The 16060-nt window shown below is 40.1% G+C and overlaps 1 protein-coding gene across 5 annotated transcripts in view; it reads left to right on the top strand.

The window, feature by feature from the left end:
• The window catches only part of ARFGEF1 (ADP ribosylation factor guanine nucleotide exchange factor 1), a 185738-nt gene that overhangs the window by 59917 nt on the left and 109761 nt on the right, over nt 1-16060 (top strand). For 2 of the 5 annotated variants that reach the window (XM_050940493.1, XM_050940497.1), the window contains exons 2-4: nt 3948-3978; nt 11673-11829; nt 13091-13237. The exons of 1 other annotated variant lie outside the window; for it this stretch is intronic. In XM_050940493.1, coding sequence (XP_050796450.1) covers nt 3948-3978; nt 11673-11829; nt 13091-13237 — 335 coding nt within the window. Of the gene's footprint in view, nt 1-3947; nt 3979-11672; nt 11830-13090; nt 13238-13549; nt 13807-16060 lie in introns of those variants that run through there. 2 more of the 5 variants (XM_050940494.1, XM_050940495.1) reach the window with 2 other exon arrangements.

Below are 16060 nucleotides of genomic sequence, written 5' to 3'. Positions count from 1 at the left end.
TTTGGCTGACCTGAATATTTTTTTTCCTGGGCTGTTTAATTATTCTCCTTTTAGACTGTTAATTTAAGAGTGAAAAATGCCGTGAAATCCATAGGCATAATGGAGATACCCAGTTATTCCGAACAAGGTCAGCTCCCAGACTACTGCACTGGGCAGCACAGCATGGGGAGGAGGTGACCAGCCCTCTGTGGAGAAAGAAGTGGGTTAGGACTATTTAGAAAAGCAGAACAAGCACAAGTCCGTGGGGCCAGATACGCTGCATCCAAGGGTGCTAAAGGAGTTGGCGGATGTGATTGTGGAGCCATTGACCATTGTCTCTGAAAACTCATGGCGAATGGGGGAGGTTCCAAATGACTGGAAAAAGGCACATGTCATGCCCATCTTTAAAAAAGGGAAGGAGAAGGATCTGGGGAACTGCAGGCCAGTCAGCCTCACCTCAGTCCCTGAAAAAATCATGGAGCAGGTCCTCAAGGAATCAATTCTGAAGCACTTAGAGGAGAGGAAAGTGATCAGGAACAGTCAGCATGGATTCACCAAGGGCAAGTCATGCCTGACTAACCTAATTACCTTCTATGAGGAGATAACTGGGTGTGTGGATGAGGGGAAAGCAGTGGATGTGTTATTCCTTGACTTTAGCAAAGCTTTTGATACGGTCTCCCACACTATTCTTGCCGGCAAGTTAAAGTAGTATGGGCTGGATGAATGGACTATAAGGTGGATAGAAAGCTGGCTAGATCGTTGGGCTCAATGGGTAGTAATCAATGGCTCCATGTCTAATTGGCAGCCAGTATCAAGCAGAGTGCCCCAGTGATTGGTAATGGAATGTTGGATGGGATGGGATCTGAGTTGCTGCAGAGAATTCTTTCTTGAGTGCTGGCTGGTGAATCTTGCCCACATGCTCAGGGTTTAGCTGATGGCCATATTTGGGGTCGGGCAGGAATTTTCCTCCGAGGCAGATTGGCAGAGGCCCTGGAGGTTTTTCTCCTTCCTCTGCAGCGTGGGGCATGGGTCACTTGCTGATGGATTCTCTGCAGCTTGAGGTCTTCAAACCACAATTTGAAGACTCCAATAACTCGGACATAGGTTAGGTGTTTGTTATAGAAGTGGATGGGTAGGGTTCTGTGGCCTGCTTTGTGCAGGAGGTCAGACTAGATGATCATATTGGTCCCTTCTGACCCTGAAGTCTATGAATCTATGAATATCTTCATTAATGATCTGGAGAATGGCATGGACTGCCCCTCAGCAGGTTTGCAGATGACACTAAACTGGGAGGAATGGTAGATATGCTGGAGGGTAGGGATAGGATACAGAGGGACCTAGACCAATGAGAAGGTTGGGCCAAAAGAAATCTGATGAGGGTCAACAAAGAGAAGTGCAGAGTCCTACACTTAGAACAGAAGAATCCCATGCATTGTTACAGACTAGCTAGGCAGCAGTTCTGCAGAAATGTACCTAGGGGTTACAGTGGACGAGAAGCTGGATATGAGTCGACAGTGTGCCCTTGCTGCCAAGAAGGCTAACGGCATTTTGGGCTGTATAAGTATGGGCATTGCCAGCAGATTGAGGGATGTGATCATTCCCCTCTATTCGACATTGGTGAGGCTTCATCTGGAGTACTGTGTCTAGTTTTGGGCCCCACACTACAAGAAGGATGTGGCAAAATTTGGAAAGAGTTCAGTGGAGGGTAATAAAAATGATTAGGGGCCTGGAGCAAGTGATATATAAGGAGAGGCTGAGGGGACTGGGATTGTTTAGTCAGCAGAAGAGAAGAATGAGGGGGGATTTGATAGCTGCTTTTAACTACCTGAAAGGGGGTTCCAAAGAGGATGGATCTAGACTGTTCTTAGTGGTAGCAGATGACAGAACAAGGAGTCATGGTCTCAAGTTGCAGTGGGGGAGGTTTAGGTTGGATATTAGGAAAAACTTTTTCACTAGGAGGGTGGTGAAGCACTGGAATGGGTTACCTAGGGTCATGGTGGCATCTCCTTCCTTAGAGGTTTTTAAGGTCAAGCTTGACAAAGCCCTGGCTGGGATGATTTAGTTGAGGATTGGTCCTGCTTTGAGCAGGGGTTGGACTAGATGACTTCCTGAGGTTTCTTCCAACCTTGATATTCTGTGATTGACTTCAATTTGTATTTCAGTGAATGCTAATATATATTGTCTTTTTAGGTGCTTATCAACCTCTAGTTTACCTTGGTCAATAATTAACCTCTGGTCAATAAATCTTAATGTTCACTTCGAAAGAAGTACACATCTTTCTATTACTGAAAAGGTCAAACCTCTAGCTCTGTCTTGTAGCTAGTTAGAATTTCTGTTTTGAAATTAAAAAGGAAAAAACTAGAAGTTCATACAATTTGTACATACTCAGAACTGTTCAACTATAAAGATAACAACTTCAGTTTGTTGTACTTTGGGCAGTTTCAGGGCATTAGATTCTGTTTGTAAAGAAGTGATCATTTTAAATTTTGCTTTGAACTGTACATATTTAGTGTGTCCAGAATTGAGAAACTCAACTTCTGAATAATAAATTTCGTTTATGGAGAAAGGGGGTGGCTGCTTAATTCAAATGATTCAGTGCATGTGAGGCTAAAATACTACATGATTTCTTGGTTAATGATCATGTTCAAAGGTAACTTGTAATGCAATCTTATTTTTCTATCATTTCTAAGTGAAGAAAAATGTCATGACTGAATGAAAGGGTTTTTTGTTTTGAGTTTTTTCCCCAAATACTCTGTGCATGTTTGGTCGATGCTTATGATTAGAACCAGAAACTTTGCTCTGATGATACATCAGTATCACTCTCTTTTTCTGTGATGAATATTAATGAGATTTTATATATTAATCCTATATAATTTTATTATTTGACTGTCAGTCTTTCCCTACTGTAATCAGAGCAAATTCTGTGGAAATCAGATTCCTTAATGCCTAGTAAACAACATGTATTTCCTATGAAAGATGTTATAGTTTGCTTTGTTGTGAGTAGTAAGTAATCTGGTATCTGAAGATACATAAATTTCTTAAAATTAGCTACACAATTGTTTAATGTGTTGTCACAATGTCTAGAGTCTAGACATTTAAAATACTGGGTAAAATTAAGCATTTTTTGTATGTCATTGACCTGAATATATGAAGGATGGAGAAGGGGTTGAAGTCTCATAAGAAATCCATTATTTCTAGGTTGCAATAATTAAAAAAATTAATAATATGTCTGAAGTGGAAATGCTACTGGAGTATGTTTTTGTCCGAGGTCATTGCTTCAATGTGAGCAGCTGTTTGCAGCCAGCTGTATATTCATAAAGGAAAAATTGTCTGTAACATCCAGGCATATATGAATGGTTTCTTAAGAGCACAAGTGAGAGAGTTTTTATAGGTAAAACTGATAGAAGTTATGAATGTAGTTTTCCTGTTAATTCATAAAACAGACTTGCGAAGTTTGCAAAGACAGGATATAATGCATAGATTGATAAAACAGCCTAATGTTAGAGTTGTTTGTCCTCAAAGAATTATACTTGTTTTGATTGCAGTCTTCTCCCTCGCCTTTTATATCTTTGTCTAAACTGTTTGGGACAAAGGCTATGTATTGAAACGGTGCCTAACACAAAGTGGCCCTGATTTTGTTTAGGGCTACTGGGCACCACTTTAAATATTAAATAACTCGGAAAATAGAGATCTAGCTCATCTTTGTTTTGATACTGAATTAATAATTAGTTGCAAGTTACATCAGAAATGAGTTATAGAAACACTTGAACTGCTCATGATGATGCTTGCTGTTTTAAACTGAAATTTGGTTTAAAAACAACAACGACAAAAAACAACTTGGTATTAGTCCAAATAGAAGTTTGACTTTCCACCTGTTAACAAATAAAATTAGGAGTAACAGTGTATATTAGTATTTCCATAACGATGCTTTTATTATAAGAATTCTAATTCGCTGTTTCCTTTTTCAGAGGAAATAAAAGCTGAAACAGAAAAACAAAGGTATGTAGTAATTCTCTTCCTCTTACTAAGCAAAAATAATTTGTCTTGTGAATTTAGGAAGAATATTCATATAGACACTTGTATAGTATTTATTATGAATTTAAGCATATAATATTATCCATATGGTGACTCATCCTGAAAGGTGCTGAACATCTTTTGTGAGATGAATAATAGTCAGGAGCTTGCCTGCAACTGCTGCTCCCGTCTGTTGCAGCTGTCGTTTAACTGAGAGTGAGCACAAAGATTTGGAGGGTTGTGGGGAGAGGATGGAATAGATTGGGGTAGGGACCATGTAGGAGGTAGACTTGGATTGGCTGTTGTGGGCAGTTAACTGGGATGGGACCTGGGATCAGATATTGAGATTAGATGAGCAACCAAGGAAGGAAGAGACTGGGATTGGCTGGGCGAGGAGCTCCAGGAAGACTGAGATGGGGAGCCCAGAGTTGGAGGTTAGTACTGACTGAGCAAGGAGACTATGATGTAGAGACTAGGTAGGCTAAGGGAAGAAACTGGCACTGGTTTGAGGAGTCAGGGGTAGGGAGACAGATCTAGGACAGGCTGAATGGGACACATGCAGGATGTATAGAGGCAGATAGATTTGTGACCATTAGAGAACACTCCCCACCCCCCCCAGAAGTTGGAATAGAATCCAAGCTTCTAGAGTGTGTGTTTCTCTGCTGTCAGCAAATCTGCGAACACCCTGGCAAACTGGGCATTTGTTATGATAGTCTTTAATTACATGATACATAGGACGCCTGCCTCATTCAGTGCACAAGATGAGCTGTGCTCTAGGGATAAATCAGAGCTGAGTAGTGAAGGAGGCTATTGTCTGTAGGATTCCTGCCTCATTTCCTGCAGAAATTGGGTGGTATTTTGTGAATGAGGCAGGGGATGAGAGAATGCTCTCATAGTTAAAGCAGTTGAATGCTACCCAGGGGATTTGGATCCTATCCCGGTCTTTGCCACAGAGTTCCCATGTGATGCTAGGCAAGTTACTTAAACCAAACTTTTCATAAGCCAGTAATTGTGCGTTCCTCATTTTCTGGATGTCGATCTTGAGACCGCAGGGTCTGATTTGTAGCAATGTTGAATAATCATAGCTGCAACTGAAGGCAAGGGGATCTGTGCTTTGGAAGATATCTAGTATCGCATATTGCTTTGTACACTGAAAAATTAGACCCTAGGCTCCTCAGATTGGGCATCTAAAATGTGTAGACACTTCTTACCTTAATATCTCTCTGTCTGAGTCCTTTCCCACACCTCACAGAAATGTGAAAATAAAATTTAATGTTTTGAAGCACTCAGATGAGCACCATAGAAAAGGCCATGAGGAAATGAATAATTCTCTTCTCATAGCACATTTGAATAGTGTTCAGTAACGAAGATACGCAACCACACATTGAACAATGACGATAGAACAAAATATTGAATAGCTTTTTATACAGTGAGCATGATCCATCTTGTGCATTGAATGAGGCAGGAATCCTGTGGAAAAATAGTATGTGATCATGTAATTAAAGACTATATCACAATGCATATGCACAAAGGGGCCTCATCCAGATTGCATGTGCAACCTCAATTCTGACATTTTTTAGTTTTGAATGTTAGGCTTTGTAGCCTTAATATTTTTAACACAGTTGTTTTGTGAGTGTATATAGTTTTTTTGTGTGTAGTGTACATATAATCCTTACCTATGATGAAACATTTTGTAAATCGACTTTTATTTTGTTTATATGTTTTTCAGGCATGTCTAAAGATTCTAATAGTGGATCTTCAGTTTCCTTTGTTGCTTTGGAGGCACATAGACTTGTTAGCTATGGATGTAGGATGTACCCCTCCTACCAAAGAGCTATCAGTTGTCTTTGGCTGCAGAGAAGGTAGAAGGCCTACCTTTGCAGAGCATTAGGACAGAGAATCTCCTTATTTTTTTCCAAAATTCATTTTAAACTCCTTTTCTTATCTCACATTGGATATCTAAGTAGTTAATAATTAACTCCACATTCTGATTAACCTTTTGAAAAAGTTTCTTTGAGGTGTTGTATGGCTCCGATCTGCTGTTGGGGCAGACCCCAATCTAGTCAGGGAACTCAGGGGAAAGAAATGCTTGTCATGCTCCTTATTTAAAATTGGTACTAGTCAGGGTGGATTGATTTAAAGCCACAATGTAAACTATGATTTAAATCACCAAGTGGAAAGCCTCAGTTGAAGTTATCGATTTTAATCAACTTTTCCATTTGTACTTCAGTTATTTTCTAAAGAAAGGTGAATTCTCATTGATTGTAACCACTGAAACCATGTTGATTTACAGCTAAGTACAGCCTTTACGGTAGATTTAGTACATCTTTTTGCTATCTAGGAGGGTATACTACAACTATACATGTATTTAATCAATTAGGTTAGTATTTTCAGTTTCTTAATTATACATTTTTTAGTATATTAAAAAATGGTGAATTACATTGCTTATTTACTAGATACTTAACTTTTTGCTCATGATTTGTGGCAAGCTGCTTTAGGAAATTAACTGGAATTTAATTAAACACTCAACTGTAAATAAGATTTAGTCTTATTAAGCAAAACCTTTAATGTTTTGGACATATAAACTTCTCTTCTCGCTTTCACATGATTTATTAAAGGAACAGAAGGATTAATTGTAGTCCGTGAATTAAACTTATTATTTCAAGTCAGTCTGGGAAAATTTTCAAATATGCCTGAGTGAAAGTGATTGGAGCTTAAGTTCATACTCATCTAACTCTCTTTAAAATCAGACAACAGTCTTCTAAGTTACTTAGGCTGTCCTTCAAACTTTTAAAACTAGTAGATATCCTCTTCCTCCTTGTTTTTATTCATAGACTGGAAGAGAGAGATGTTTTCCTCCCTTTTCACCTCCCAATCGATTTCTCAACCTTGAATGAATCAGTCCAAATGAAGAAAATATTCTAAGAGGCTACTGCTGCAAAACTCTGGATTAATACTTCAACAAACTCTGGTTCCAGGTGCTTAGCTAGTGACTTCAGTGGTGTGACTCTCTCTTTAAAACATCGTCGGCAAACGTACTGCTTGAATGGTTCACCTCCAGCCGTGAAATTTATTATGTTTAACATCTCTGATAGGTGATTATTAGATGCCTAAGTCATAGTAGAAGCATCTTCTTCATCCATTAAGGATCAACCCTGGCACTTTAGGTTGAGAATATTGGCAAGAAAATGAGGTGGAGTAAGCGTTTGATCCATCCACTTCTTTACTGCCTGCAATTTAACTTTGTTGTTGGGTATTTCTTTCTTCAGTGTCTCTGGAAGTTCTTTATGAATTTCAACAGCATCAGCAATATTGCAGCAATCTTTCTGCAGTTTTTTCAAGGCTATGGAAATAGATTTCCTATATTCAGCATATTTTCTGTATTTCTCTTTAGTCCGGTGTTGACTACTTATATAATTTGCTAGCATAGTAAGCAGTCCATTACTTATTTTTGCAGCATTGTTTACTAACTATTTGATGCAGATTGTTCAAACGTGTCCACGTCATCATCTTAAGTCATTGATTTCTGAGGAACATTTTTCATAATGTTGTTTCATTCTGACTACCAGGCCTTGTATCTTTGTTGCACTGTTTACATTTAGCAGGAGTTCCTGTACCTCAGAGGTACAGGAATTTCTTGAAATATTCCCAAATAGGGTCTTCTTTACGATTTGAAGCTATGGCATTTTTTCCCCAGTTTCTGGGTGTTGAAATCAACACTAGAGGCTTCACTCTGGAAAATGTTGTTGTCCCTTCTTCCCACAGTGTCCTGCTTTGACACCAATGTTGCTCCTTTCTGGTTGCACATTCTGATCCTTCTTCCTTGTTACACAATTCCCTGCCGCACCTCTACCCCCAGAAAAACAAAAGACCAAACAACAATCCGTTGAAAACCCCGTTAGACTGCACTGCAATATTTTATTTGTTTAGCGACCAAGAGGGAGACTGTTGAGAAACTAATGGATTTCTGTTTATATCTCTCTCTGGATACATGCAAGGAGACAGCAAGGCCATTATTTCACGTGCCCAAAACCATCCAGAAGTAAAGGCTGGTAGGTCAGTGTTATTCCATGAGCTAGAAAGCAAGTTTCCATGCTTGGCAGAGTCATAATATTCATAATTTTAGAAAGGAGCCAGTCAGAACTCAAGCAGGAAGAAGCTATAAAATAGGACTATGAGATACCCAGGTGGGTTCAGTGGATGATCCTGATGAGATGAACAGTGGTGTCTCCTGGAGTCAGAGGCTGGGTTCCAACATCTATGATGAATTTGCCAGTCCTTTGCATTCAGTAGCACAGCCCATGGGTCTCCCATAGAATCGAACCCTTAATACAGCATATAACCTATTGTACCATTATTTATGAAGTTTGACCTAAAAAATTAGATGGTTTCCCCCCGATTCTTTCTTTATATAAAAGAGCAACCTTTAACTCAAAGCTTTTGATAGAGGCTCATGGAGTTGTCATATTTATTTTTTATTTAAATATTTAAAGCAGAGCTGTAACAAGAAATTGTTGTGCCCAAGGGAAGGGCTGGCTCCAGGCTCTTCGGCGGCAATTTGGTGGCAGGTCCCTGAGTCCCTCTCGGAGAGAAGGACCCGCCCCTGAATTGCTGCCTAAGAACGAATGGAGCGGCAGTGGCAATTAGGCGGCAGGTCCTTCCCTCCAAGAGGGACTCAGGGACTCACCGCTGAATTGCCGCCGAAGAAGCGGCGGTGGTAGAGCTGTTGCCGAAGCGCCGCCGATCGCGGTAGAGCTGCGCCCCTCCACTTTGCTCGCCCGAGGCAAGTGCTTCACTCGCTTCGCTCTTGTTACGGCACTGATTTAAAGAGATTGTAGTAAGTTTAGGCCTTAAAACACTTTCTATTACATTCAGGTTTAATTTTGAACAGGTTTATTGAAAAACATTTAAATAGAAAAATAAAAATCCAGTTTAAATAAAGTTTTTTAAAAAAACATTGTTTTTATCCACCCTGCTACAAATGGAGGACGAGTACCAAACGCTACCCAGGATCAATTGCACAAGCGAGGACAAGCTACATTGTGCACAACAAGTTTCCTAGGCCTTTTTTTAAACTGGTTGCCAGGTCTGCCTCAGCTGTTTTTTTGTGTGTAACCACAACCCTCATGGTGGACTCCAAAGCAGGAGCAAGGCTTTCTTGTTGCTTCAGACAGCTTTGTCTGCTCATGAAGCTAACTCTGAACTGAGCAGAGGTGGTCTCCTGGGTCTGTGAAACCCTTCTGACTTCTAGGTCTGACTCAGATGTTCATTTGAGTAAACAGCTCCACCTTGCAGGAGATCTGCCCGCTCTTTCCAAGCATCAGCAGTAGTTGAGCCTATCTGAAGATTCTGTGTTCAGAGACAAGTGGAACATTATGGTTATGCAGCTCCTTTTTAAGGGGCTTCCTAAGCTTCAAGCAACAGCAGTGACCTCCTTTCATCAGGCTATGCTGGGGCAGGTCCTTAATGTTTCTTTGAGACCCCATCCATGTGGCTTACATATCGAACTCCCACTATACAGGGTTTCCTGGTACTCCCCTCCCTCTCCCCTCCTACCCATAAGCTACAATCCATTTAATTTTTCAGAACTTGGCATGATAGTGAATCCTTGGGATCTCCTAGGCTAGAACCACAGAGTGTGCTAATATCCTACAGCATGAATAGTGTGTACCTCCCTCAGAGCCCTACCAGAGGTGGACAAAGAAGATCTGACTATCTTCCTCTTAAGAGGAAACGGCTTGCATGGGAATTTCAAATGAGCTTGGAATGTGGAAGAATCTCCAAGGAGGTAGCCTCTAAGAAAACAATATCAGGGAAAACTGCATCTCTTGCAGATATTATAAAAATCCAAATGCAGAATTGAAAAAGATTGAATCTACCTCCCCCTCGCCCTTTTTTTTTTTTTTTTTTTGGAATGGTAGAGACTAAGAACTAAGGGAAACTTGGGGTGGTGTCAACCATGATTTGTTCAAGAAAGATATCCACTAATGCAGTTCACTTCTTAAACTGGTGAAAATACAGATATTGATCTTTCCTTATACCGATTAGTCCATGGACTTCAGAAGTAAACTTGTATAACTGGAGCCCCTCCTGTGTTTTAAAATAAGATACCAAAGTATTGGCTCTGTTCTCTATCCTGGAAACATTAAGTAAAAAGAGAATTTATTTTCACCTGAATATTAAGGAATTCCTTAAGGCAGCTGCTTGAACAACTCCACAACAAATGTGTACTGCCCTGCTCTGGTACCTTAATTTAGTTTTGGAAGTGCATCCTAAATATCAGTTTGAACCATTTCAAGAAATGTATCTGTTTTGTTGTAGTTCTGAACTTTTCTACGGGCTAAGATAGTTGTGAGGACAAATTCAGCTTTCGTCCACAAAAATGAATAGTCTTCACAGAACTTGGGAAGTTATGATCACTTCATTTTTGCCTCTCACAAATCACCTTAAGGAGAAGATGTAGCCCAATTTGTCAGAGATATATGCACGCACCAAAAGGTTTAGAAAATCCTCCTTACTTGTCCTGTGCCATCCAGGAGTCAGAGACAACAAGACCTCTGTCTTCTAGAAGTTTCAAGTGAAAACACCTCTATCAAAAACCAAAACTGGCATAAACATTTCTTACTCTTTATGAAGAGATATGCAGCAGAACTGACTGGTCTTAATGTTCCACTTTTTCACTAAATATTAGATATAAATATTAGTGGACATCTCTTTCAAAAGAACGTGCTACATGAAATAATAGTTCAAAAATTGCAGTTTTTATAAAATTGTATATAATTATTGTAATCAGTTCAAAGGTCCTTCAAGTGGATACTACTGTAAGAATCCCACTCTTATAGTCTGTGGACCTGCCTGAGGAAGAGAATATAATTATTTTTGTTCTCATCAGCATATTTTGTTAGATCAAGAAAATCTACAGATTTGGCTCACCTTTCAAATGCTTACATTATCAGAAGGATATGAGGGATCTTATAGGATGATGATCTAGTCATTAGTCTCCATGCTTTGCAGTAAGCAATGTTGTCTGAGTTACGATTTACTGTGTAGTAGCAAGTTGTGATCTAGATAATTCTAAGGAGTATTTCACAGCTCTGAAAGTTCTGTTGTGCAGACTTTTCAGTGGGAGAGGCTAAGCCTGTGTAACACCGACAGACCCTGGTCGTCAGCGGGCAGGATTGAACCTGGGACTTCTGGAGCTAACTGCATGAGCTAAAAGCCATATGGCCCTTAGCCAAGGCCGTATAGCAGACTCACGAATCTCTAAGTGGTCTCAGTGCTACTAGAGGTGACCAAACACCACAGCCAGGAGGTGTGTGGATTGGTGTGTGGGTTACACCTGCATTCAGAGAAAACAAGTTTGCCTGCCTCCAAATCAGCAAGAGCAACTGAAGATCCACTGTTGGAATCAATGGGACCTGTCTGATCTAAGAAAAGGAATCGTTCAGGTAGAACCAAAGTTTATATTCATACTGAGAATGTTTACTTATTGCAAGTTACCATCCTCTTGCATTTTTTCTGATAGTTTCAGTTAATAAAAATCAGTTTTCAATACATCATTTCCCTTCTTGAGGTTAAGAACAAGTGGAAAAAAATGAGGGAAAAACTAGTATTGTGATGGAAGGCTTTCTTAAGTGTAGATACTTGTTACATTCTAATGATCAGACTATTCTGTTTAGTCCCCCTCATGGAGAAGCAAAGCCTGGTTCAAGCACTCTTCCACCAGTGAAATCAAAGACAAGTTTTATTGAAGCCGACAAGTACTTCTTACCATTCGAATTGGCATGCCAGTCTAAGTGCCCCAGGATTGTTAATACATCTCTAGATTGTTTACAGGTCTGTATACAATTGGGCTTTATTAACTGTCTGAAAAGAAGTCTTGTTTGGTTTGGAGGGAAGGGGATGGGTAAATGTAACTAAGGAAGAATATCTTTTTCAGCTACTGTATGGGACATGCTAACCAAAATGTATATGATTTTTTCAGACAACTGTAGACTAGTTTTGAAGAGCAAAGGAAGAAAATGTAGTTAATATAAAAGTTTTTTAATATATAGCTAGATACAACTAATTAATTGTATGCTAATTTATATATAATGTAACTTGTCCCAAACCTCAATCTTTTGTATTAATGTGCATGTATAGAAAACAACTCTCTGAAAGGCTAAACATCTCTTACCAGAACAGGTATATTACTGTAGAACTTTTTATATTCTTCATAATTGCAGTAAAATAGTCAAAGTTTGAAGTTCACAAACACTCTAGTTTGAGCCCATGACATGTGTTCCCCATGTGAAGTAGATTAATCTTTCCATCCTGGTCCTGTAATGTTTTTCTGAAAAAACGCTTCAGATGTCTACCAAAAATTCTGTCTGTCTTCCCCTAGGTGACCTGAAAACAATGAACCCAGTGCATATATTAGTATTCATAGGCACATGCATACCTGGCATACAGTCTCACTTTGCTGCCTGTCTACTCTTGCAATTGTGAGTAGGGAGGTTATTGAGTAGTCTCATGGCTGGAATGCTCAGAGTACAAGTACAAGTAGTCTCATGGCTGGAATGCTCAGAACAGAATTCTGTTATTTTAGAATACTCTTTCCTTTTCGCAAGATTTGAAGCACACATGCAAAGATGAGTGAATACTTACAAACCAAAACACACCTAGTGGTTCCAATTTTGTTTGCCAGCCTTGAAAGTCATCCTGTAAACTTGCTTTCTGTTAAGTGTATTATGACATTGCATAGTACAGATATAACAGGTAAAAATGTAATGTGAATAGCTGTATAATTTTTGAGTCAGTCTTGGAATCCAGTTAAAATTGTTGACAGTTTTTATTTTGAGTAAATGTTTACAGACTGTAAATTGTAGTGTTTTAGTTAAGCTAAATTGATAAACTTCATACTGAGTGATGTTGCAGTTGTTGGATAAGAACATGAATGCTTTTGAAGGATTTTTTACAAATGCTTGAAATGTACTGTGATTTGGGATACACTGCACAGTTCTAATTATCCTGACTTCATTTGTGTCATAAATGTGAATCTACATATTTGATTGCAAGGTTGGATTTATTTAGCATGTCCCTTTCTTTTTTCCTTCAGAAACTTATAGCATATGGGCACTTGACTGGAAATGCTCCAGACAGTACAGCTCCAGGCAAAAAATTAATCGATAGAATTATTGAGACAATATGTGGCTGTTTTCAAGGTCCTCAAACAGACGAAGGGGTTCAGCTACAAATAATAAAGGTAATTGCTGACCAAATGTGGTTTCAAATGATTTTAGTAATGACAGCAAGAAAATGTGCATGTCCTTGAGGAGTCAAAGCCTAGTATTTGTTTGGAAACACAATTTCAGTTTTTATTTTAGTGCTTTCTTCATCTCCCACACCAGCCCTGTTTCATAAGGTGTTCCTTTCTATTCTTAGCATACTGATAGTACATGTCTGTTATCCTTTTTCTCTCTCACTGCATATGGAGTCATGATTATGACATGAAGACTTGTCTACAGATGACTGGATGGAATCTAAGTCACAGTCCATCAACAGAGCTCTAGTTGGATGGAGGAATTGCTGTAGGTGGGGGACTTTAAGCAGCTGATGAGGTTGATCAGTGTGCCACATGACTGAGGGGACATCAGCTTTCTGAAAGGAGGATTCTCACTAGCCATTTCAGAGAGAGAAGGAGAAGAGACCAGAAGCCATAAAGAAGGGTGTGCAGGAGGAGAAGATGGGAGGGTCTTGGACATCCCAGAGAACTCGGCATAAGCCTGAAGAACATTCCCAGAGGGGTGAGGAAATTGAGACAGGGAAGGGCATGTAGGTGTTTCGTTGTTTTGTCTGGATCTTTATTTTTCATGTGCTGTCAAAAGCAGAGGTTCCCCAACAAGGTTCTCAGAGGGTCCAAAGACAGAGTCACAGTGAAGGGCGGGGGTCACAAGAGGTCTGTGTGGGTGATCTCAATGGACAGTCTTAGCTGCTGGGAACAATCTCTGCCTGCCTTGCTCCCTCACAGTGTCACCAGCTGGCAGTTATCTTCCTCTAAGGGGAGGCTGGTGGGAAGTCTGTGAGCAGGGAGTGGAGGGCTGTACCTCAGGATGTTCCTACCCCCGCTGATATAGCTCCCTCCTCAGTGTAACCTTGTGGCTCAGAGCCCTGTCTCCTTCCCCTGACAAACAGAGTCTGCGCAGGGGAAGCAGATGTAGTGGCGCTGAAGGGACATGGTCAGGAGGGGCTCTGTCCTGAAGGGGTGCCAATACTCACCGGGTGCATCCTTCTGCTTCCCTTTTAACGCTCTGGCCCTTCAGTGTGGCCCCATTTGCTTCTCCTGCATGAGAGAGGAGTGAGATGGGCAGGGAGCTGGATCCTGGCAGCTGCCCAACTACTGTAGGTAGTGGAAGGTTTCCTGAACTGCTGTATGATGAGTACCCAGTCCCTGTGGATACAGGGCACCCCTTCCCCTTGGCCCCCATGGATACAAGGAACCTCTCCCCTCAACCCCTTAAAAAGAGAGGGGCATACATGGGACATGAATCTCCAAGGGGGGGATTTGGGAACCTCTGGTCTAAAGCAAAGAGTAATTTTATAATCCCCTTTGCAAAGTCTGTGTGTTATGTGCTTCAACTACCAGGTGTTCCTGGAGAGGTAAACTATAAATCAAAGTATCTGCAAGGTTGTAGCTTTGGGAAAGGTTATGTTAAACAACTGGAGTGTCCATCAGGGAGAGATCAAGTAGGAGCGTTAGAGTCAGTGATATATTTCACTGTGCCAGCTTTGTGATTATGTTGTTGACTTGTGCATTCAGGAAGTCCAGTGTTTTCTTCCCAATGTTGTTGTTGTAAACTCTGCATGTATTTTGCATAAAATGGGTTGCCAAAGAGCTTTTCTCATCACTTCAATAGTCATCAAAGGAGCGCCATTGACAGCGATGCTGGAGGAGAGCATCTATGCTGCCCTGACAATAATCTGTCAATAATGTAAAGTAGTGAACGGCACACTGATGAATGGATTAAATGTGAGCTATCTAATAGATATTTCTCATACATAGGCATCCACTGGTGCAGACACTGCTCTCAGGGTTAGACCTGCTCATTTTGTTACAAAGGTCACTTGTTTCCCATTCATGCTCTGTATCTCCCAACTTCCTTCTTTGAGTTCAGATTTCTCTTTTAGACTGTTGCAGCATTTCAATCTGACTTGAGTTTGCTCTACTGTTGTCTGGAGAGCAGTTTTAAGTTTACTGCTCTCTGTAACTGACCACTTAGAGTGTGGTGATTTCCTGTCTCGGCAAATAATTAATTTTTCAGTAATTGGAACCTGTTGACCTTCCTTTTATGGTAGCGTGAAGGTCCTCTGCTCTGAATCTGTTTTCCTTCTGGCTCCCTCGGCATGTGTGTATCAGTTGCCGTGTCTTCAGCCTCACTCTACTACGGCTAAGGTAGCATTCATGGCTTGCCTCTGTAATGTTTTCACCTTTGAAATCTGAAGTTCTAGTCACACTTTTATGTAATTTTCCATATGTAGTATCTATTATCCATAATAAAAAAAAGTTGAACTGTATCAGTGTCTGTAGAAGAAAATTGGAGTGGTAAGAAAGATGGCCCCATAAGCAGATGTCCTTGCTTTTTCTCTTTTGGGTGGGTCTGATATTTGCGTGTTGAGTATCTTTGGCTCTTTCATAGCCACAAATTTCCATAGACTTATCATGGCTAGGAGAATTTCCTTTTGATTTTTCAAGAGACCTTTCTGTTATCAGTGATATGCTGAAAGGTTAAAATGAAATAACTTCCTAGTTTGAGTGAATAAAGCATCTAAGCATCTATTGGGTGATAAGACTGCTAAATCTGCTACATATGCAATGACCTCTGTGCAAGGCTGTGGTCTTCATGGTTAGTGTCTGAAGGAGGAGAAAGGCAGAAGCAAATATTTACTGTCAATGTATGTTAAATTTTGAGACTGATTCAAAGTAAAATGCTCTTCATGGATTCATTCATAATAAAACAGAGTGGTTCATATTAGTGTTTAATAGAAAAATAATTTTGAGAGCTAGAAAAAAATTGAAATGATTGGGAAA

This window comes from Gopherus flavomarginatus, chromosome 2, assembly GCF_025201925.1.
Source record: "Gopherus flavomarginatus isolate rGopFla2 chromosome 2, rGopFla2.mat.asm, whole genome shotgun sequence".
NCBI classification, from domain to species: Eukaryota; Metazoa; Chordata; order Testudines; family Testudinidae; genus Gopherus; species Gopherus flavomarginatus.
Note: the sequence above shows the minus strand (reverse complement) of the source record. Positions and strands in the feature narration are given on the sequence as shown.